Source organism: Montipora capricornis, chromosome 13, assembly GCF_036669925.1.
Source record: "Montipora capricornis isolate CH-2021 chromosome 13, ASM3666992v2, whole genome shotgun sequence".
Lineage (NCBI taxonomy): Eukaryota > Metazoa > Cnidaria > Anthozoa > Scleractinia > Acroporidae > Montipora > Montipora capricornis.
This window is the reverse complement of record NC_090895.1, coordinates 26,949,953-26,957,452: the sequence shown is the minus strand read 5'-3', so window position 1 is coordinate 26,957,452 and position 7,500 is coordinate 26,949,953. Positions and strand designations below refer to the sequence as shown.

The 7,500-nt window shown below is 33.8% G+C and overlaps 1 protein-coding gene across 6 annotated transcripts in view; it reads left to right on the top strand.

The window, feature by feature from the left end:
- The window catches only part of LOC138030973 (glutamic acid-rich protein-like), a 45,527-nt gene that overhangs the window by 7,352 nt on the left and 30,675 nt on the right, over positions 1–7,500 (top strand). For 4 of the 6 annotated variants that reach the window (XM_068878831.1, XM_068878830.1, XM_068878829.1 and 1 more), the window contains exon 5: positions 5,174–5,290. In XM_068878831.1, coding sequence (XP_068734932.1) covers positions 5,174–5,290 — 117 coding nt within the window. Of the gene's footprint in view, positions 1–1,704; positions 1,853–1,964; positions 2,054–5,173; positions 5,291–7,401 lie in introns of those variants that run through there. The other 2 variants (XM_068878832.1, XM_068878833.1) reach the window with 2 other exon arrangements.

The following is a 7,500-nucleotide window of genomic DNA, read 5'->3' as shown; positions in this document are numbered from 1 at the left end:
TTGGCTGCCGTTATGAAAGAGGTCTATGGCGATCTTTATAAGGTCAATAGTAGACTTTTCGTCTCGTTAAAATTCGTAGTAGTCATTCATAATTATTACGTTATGATCTTAATAAGTACTGGTAAAATGGTTGATTAATTAATTAATTAATTTATTTATAATTTATAATTTATGTTGAATAATATTGTTCAACATAAATGTGAAAATCTAAACCCCTTTCGCCTAAAAGGTAAAAAATACACCATACAGTGTAGGTATGCAAATTCTGGCTTATCATGGTCAACTGAAATTTTGCAAGTTGGGTTGAGTTCCACTATTACAGTATTTCCTTTGCAGTGATACTTAAATTAAATATGTGCCGTTTAACTGTACTTATGTATTTGTGCAAGAGCAAACAAAGCCTTTGTGCCAATAAATTAATTTGGATCATGAGCGAAAAGCAATATAGTTTATAATTATGTACCTGCCAACCACCTGCTAAACATGTCACATTTTGTGTCAGCAGTGTCTACAATATTGTTCTGGTAGTATTATTCTTTAAAGCAGCTGATTTGAAGGAGCGATCCAAGACTTTTGTCTGGGACATGAACCAAATGAGATGATTCCCAAGTACTGACTATGAAATAATTAAGAAATGATATTATTTCTCCCCTTGATTGTTGTCAAAGGATTTATTATTTTTGGTTTAAGGCAATTATTGGCGCTGTGAAAAAAGATTGTTGATAGATGTGTTATGTGTATGTTTATCTTATGACCCTTAAACAAATCGGAAAAGCATATTTTCTTGTAAAAAAAAATCAATAATTTTAAAAACTGAAAAGTTTAAATTAGTTTGACTGATATTGCAAAACAATAGTATTAACACCACTTTAAAGTCTTAATTTAGTTTAGGATTTTTTTTTTTGCACTAAAAATGAACACTGTATCCTCTAGTGGATAGAAGTACTTTTGTTGTGGAGGTGAATAAGCGAAATTAACCTTGAAAGAATAACAATATTATAATAATTATTATCATTCCATGCAGATTTCTCTTCCTGTTCATTGGCTGAGATCCCACCATGTGACCTGCAAATAACTGCATACAAATAATGGTCTGCTCATGGGTATCATACCGAACATCTGTGTTTTTCCTGCAAATATAATATTCTGCTCACACGTAATTGAAACCATGCTCTTATGTGAAAATGGCAATTCGCTTTCCTGAGCTTTCAGAAAGTGATTTAATTGTTGGGAATTGTGAAAAACAAACTCAGTCATCGAATGATAAAACACAATTTAATATTGAACTCTAGATTATCGCAAAATATCATGATTTGTCAGTGTTTCGCAGATAAATAATAATTATTATTTGCCTCGGCTTCAGGAAATAACTGATCTGCTCACCACTCAATCTTGTCCAATAATTGTTAATGATTATTGTAACTATTAAGCGGATAAAATTTGTCTTGATTTTTTTGTACAGAAGTTTATATCAATGTTTCCTGCAATTTTCAATAACATGAAAACATTTTTTATACACTTAAAAATCTAAATGGTTGTTTATTTGGTTAGCATAAAAAATACATTATTTTACAGTGTAGTTATTTCATGATTTTGGAATGTAAACTGTGCTCCAGACCCCTAGGTTTCTCACCATTCCAGAGACATTACACTAGACACATGAAGCTTGAAGAAACATCAAGGAACAGGCTTGTTGCTCATTAATTATTCAGCTTTGACAGGAAAAGCACTTGCCAATTTTATTTGAAATACTACTCATTTTTTTGCGGGCAAAATTTTCAATTTTGAAACTCACATTGGTTACAAAGAATCTGTAAGTATCCCAGAATGGGACAAGATTCTTCAAAGCAAGGTAAAGCATGTGACACTGAAATGATGAAAGGCTTGTGATGTGCTTTTATGAGACCTTGTGGTGGTTTTAAAAGGGTCAGTAAAATATTCCCTGTATTGTGATTTGAATCAAGGGTTTGGTAATGATGTTTTGGAACAGAGTGAGGAAACTAAGCTTCAATGTGTTGTTAAGACTTCAGCCGACTCTTCAGTCATAAATGGGGTAAGTTACAATGGACTGAATTTTTGTTGACAAACTGCACACCCCAGTTTTGCCAGGTACTATAGCTACACCTATTAAATGAATCCTGTTTATCTACAAAATTAATGTAGAGCAGCTTTGTTTTCAACAAGTGTTTCTGCTTTCATTTCTATACAACACTCAACTCTCTTTATTGTTGGATGGCTCTACAATACATAATAAAATTTATGGTTTACATGTAAGTGCTTTCATTTCCATCAGCTCTCTTATGTTTGTGTGGCATTTTTGTTAACATGTAATCAAAAGACATTTTACTTGTATAGTACTGGTTTGTTTGTTGGAAGGTATTGCCAGTCAAATGATAGTCTTAGAAGGAATAATTACAATACCTGGATTTTGTTTGATACTTGTACACATACATGTACTTCACACAATGGCTTGTTGTTCATGCATGTCTTTACAGTAACATTTGAGTAAATATTTGGTTCTTGCTACATATGTATGTCAGTAAATTGAACCACTACAGTTACATGTATCACCACATGTAGACATGCAACCAAGATGAGCATAAAATGGTTAATGCATTTTTGCAACCTACTTCAGATCTATAAAAAGATTTGAGTGGCTGATGTGTCATTTAGGCTCACATAACCAAAGCTTATCCAACAATCATATGACTATCTTTTTTTTTTATGTTTCTGCATTTTATTGTCAGTGTACGTTTAGTATAAAAATGTTAAAGACAAAAAGTGGAAAAGGAGCCACAGCACAGTCTGAAAGGCAAACCAAGATTCTTGTAATAATATTAACCTTGTTATGTGGAAAAGTGAACAAAATTATTAATGTAAGGTAAGTGCTCTTGGTATCCAAAAAGAAAATTGAGGGTAACCATCCATTTTTCAGAGATAATTAATCTTCAATTTGGAAAAGAGCGCCATACACTTGTTAAGATCTGCGTTTCCCACATATTCAGTAAACCGTGCAAAAATACCTTTGAATTAGTAGGCAACGTCCTTAATAAGTATGCATCTAGGCAGAACAGACATCAAAACTTGAGAGTACATTCCCTGGACAAGGGAAGTGGTGGCAGTCCATTGCAGAGTCAACTCACACCCCCCTTCCTCAGGGGTTTATTATTGCACATGTACTACACCAGGGTATCATCAACAGTGTGGAGCAAAGATTCTTATTGAAATGTACTTAGTGGTATTTTTCTTGGTTTTCGTGCTGTCGTCGTTATATGCTCTCTTATAGCACTGTATGGAGCTTAGTCAGGGCTCAAACCTCCAACTATAAGATACAGAATCCAGCACCACTATCATTGCAATTCTATGGTCAAGTATACTTCGTGCTATACAGTAGTACTATAGTTAATGTATTGTAGTATTGTTAGTGTATTAGTATAGTTAGTGCTATACATCAACTCATATTTCGTCTGAATTTTTGTTTTTTCCTTTTGCACACAAGTCCCAAATTTTTGTCACATCCTTAAATTACTGTTACATTTTGAGTAGTAACAGCACAACCTCCACAATAACCTGTTGCAAGTTGTTTGAAAAAATTAATGTGAAGGCAAGAAAATATACAAAAAAGTGAAGGCAAGAAGAGAAATAGAAAATTAATATTTGTTTTCTCTCTGTGTTAAATGGGAGTTGTTGAGAAAAGGAATTTTTACTTGTGTAAATAAAAGGAAGGGATAACTGTCGTCGAAGTAAAAGGTTTAGAAAATCAAAAAACTTTAGCTTGTATGAAAGCTCTGTGATATTTATGGTGTGATCAACAGATTTGAGAAATCTTCTGGGGCTATATTCAAGACATTATAAACAAGCTTGAAGTAGGGTTTCTTTTTGTAATGAAGTTAAGGACTGAAAATGTGAAACTGAAATACAGCTCTGATTGAAAGGAAATAAGGATAGTGAGTGATCCGCCATGATTTCTTCTCCGCCCTCTTTGATCAAAGCTAATACTACATGTAAGTGCCATGGATTCATATAAAATAATTATGTTAGTTACCATGAATCATTCTAGGAATTCTGAGCCAATTAATAGCTAAGATTCCTGTTATGTTTCTAGATAAGTGACAAAACAATATCATTTTGTTTAACTGAGAGGGTAATCTTCTGGTAACAAATAATTTATAAGTTTGAAAACTATTGGATAAATTAATTTAATGCTATTTAATTGTAGCTGTGAACTTTAAAGTGCTGCTATATGATCAAAAAATCAGTTTCCCTTTTTCTTAAGATTTTGAAAGTGTGTTTGCTCAACACCTGACTGGCAAAATTTTTAGCTTTCAATAATATTATTGCTTTTTATCCAGAGGAGGTTTACTTTGAGTATAAGTTTAGGATTTTATGGTCTGCCATTACTCACATTCAAAACTGACTGATTGGACCTTAGAGGGTTGTATTTTGTGAAAAGGGACATCATTTACTCGCTAGCTTAAAATTTCAGCATGTGTAAATGCAGCTAATATACCGTAAAAGTTGCAAAACATGAGTTTACATGTAAAAGTCTGAAAGCCTGAAACTTCCGTGCCGCATATTAATTCAGTTGTGTACACACATGTTGCACTTTGAAACTAAGTACTGTAGTGAGTCTTTGGTGTCATTTTCTCTTTGATCCAGCTCTCTGATGATTTTAAAGTTAGTAGTGGCAGACTGTTCAATAGGAAAATTCCAGTTAAAATAAACAGGTGTCTGTTTGAAATCAAGGCTTAAAACTTGGGTCACATAGTGTTTAGTTAACATAGTTTTCGAATCCAAAGAAAAAAGGAATGGATTTTTTTGGTCATAGTAGCACTTTAAAAGTAGCATTGAACCTAATAGAGCACACTTTGTTGAAGCTCTGGTAATATTTTTAATGACCCTCTTCAATCTGCATTGTTGTTATTTTTCTTTATATCACACTCTACATTGTACCTTGCTGACAGTCTTTGGTCTTCAAAAGTATCAGCATTGGAAATCTTTTTCTTTTTTGGACTATGTTAAAAGAAATAGTAATTTGCTTTCCTGATGAATTTCTTCAACAGTAATATTAATTTATTCATGATAGTATATGCTTGCTGATCACCAGATACAGATTTGACAATTTTCTGAGCATCTTGATGACCAATCCATTGTTTTGTGATTTTGCTCGCAGGGAAGTGAAGTGGATACTGCTGAAGTGCAGGAGAAGGTTAAGGAAGTCATTTGTAAAACCATCACCAGTATTCCGTTGACTGATGCAACCTCCAGGGAACGGTTGAATTCAGACGTGGTAAGCAAGATTTTAATTTTGTTTGAATGCATGTTACCAGGGCTGTGAGAGCATATCACAGTGCTCTGACAAGAAAGATAATGGTTAGGAGAAGAATCAGACTAAGAGAACATGTATTTGTTCTGCAGTAGAACTTTGGGTTGCTTGTCTGCTCTGTCCTGCAAACCTGCCTTGAGTTATGAAAGGTTTGAACTTACAAATACAGGGTTTGTATGATTACAGAACGTGTTAAGTCGAGAAAAAAGGAAATCAAGGAAAAAAAGGAAAGGAACTTTATTTAAGTGTCTAGTCGTTCTAGCGCTGGAGCACTAATTGGGGACACTGTAAACTGAAATTAGCAATTAATGCAAATCAAGTCAAGTTTTGGTTTTTGAGGAGAGGGGAAACCAGAGTACCTGGTGCAGAGTAGAGAACCAACAAACTCAACCCACATGTGGCACCGAGACTGGGAATCGAACGTGGGTCGCATTGGTGGGAGGTGAGTGCTCTCACCACCATGTCATCCCTTGAAAACCCTAGAATCTTTAGAAGTTAAATTTCATGGCAGGTTTATAAACCCATTGATTCCTGAAGTTCCCCCCATTGACAAGTAAAATGCTCTGGCAATAAACAGGGTAAAATCTTAAAAATCTTAAAAATCTTAAATCTAATCTGAAGCCTTACTCCCAGTAGTCAATGGATTATAAAGATCCTGACTTTTGACTTAGCAATTAAGAGGGTCTCAATATTAATTTTACTCAATGTTAGAGTTAAAGTGTAAATTAATATTCAAGACCTCTAAATAGAGTTAAATCTTTTATGACAGTTTTTGCAGTAAGCAGTGGTTTCCAAATTAAATTATTTGAATGAGATTAATTTTTGTTGATAAAGTTGTCTTATAATTATAAGCTTTGAGATTTTCTCTGAGGGCTTTGGCCTTTGTAAATTAAAGCTTTCTAATAAAAAATCATTTTTGTTTTATTATTTTCATGTATTTTACTCTTGCCACCCCAAGGTCTGTTATTTTTAAAATCAGAAATAATAATTGGTATTGATCATGTCTGGTCATGGATACACTATACTTTAGAAATTTGATGTTGGAGAGCTTCAGAAATAATGAGCTGCAAGGAATATAGCATTTACTGTAATCATTTTTCCCAAGTAAATTATAGTATTAAGAATAAAAAGTAACAACACTATCCGACGTTTCGGAGTCAGACATGACCCCATTATCAAGGTTAAACTGAAATGGACAATTCGCAATTTAAATATAACGGGCGTTAGGTCAAAACAAAGACTTTTGCATAAATGGAAATTAAACGATAGTTGACTCTAAGATATTTTCAATTTTTTGCTAGAATACAAAAGGCGAAGGTCAAACAAAAACCTTAGCACGAATGGAATCTGACTGCTTATTTAGTGATGGTTGACACTCACGTATCAAAAGCATCTCTTGGACGAGACAGTCAAATTTCGATTTGCATTTCTTTAGGATCGTAATATGTGCTTTAAGTTCAGGTTTGTCCAGATCGTGTTTCCTCTTCATGTGTCGACCAACCGAAGATGATAGGGATTTGTGTTCCTCTAAACGCAAAAGTCTTTGTTTTGACCTAACGCCTGTTATATTTAAATTGCGAATTGTCCATTTCAGTTTAACCTTGATAATGGGGTCATGTCTGACTCCGAAACGTCGGATAGTGTTGTTACTTTTTATTCTTAATACGTTTTCTAAGTCGATCCTTCTTAAATTATAGTAATGGTATTAATTTTCTGGGGAAAAAATCATGGATTGCAAGCAAAATATAGCGTTTCCTTGTTTTTCCTTTGTTATTTTCGTCCCAAGCAGTAATGTTGTCTCTTTGTGCCCACACACTGTAATCAGTCTTTATTCAATATTGGTATATCAGTGAGTTTGGTTCTATTTTTCCCTTTGCTGTCATTGTCAGATGTATGGCTAGGCTGCATTCAGACCAGTCACCTTGTAGAACAATGAAAGCAATGCTAAATTCTAACTGTAGGACAGACAATTTCTTTTATCTCAATAATCCAGCCACCTGTCTAGTCTCTTATGATGCAAATTGTGGTTCATGTTAATAATTAATTTTGTCAACTGTTTTCTTGCATGTTGGCTGTGCCTTGTGTCTGCCTCATTCAAGATTAAGAAAGCTCCAAACGCTTCAGGGAAATAATAATTTTATTATTTCAAGATAGTGGCATTGAACTTTTCAGTG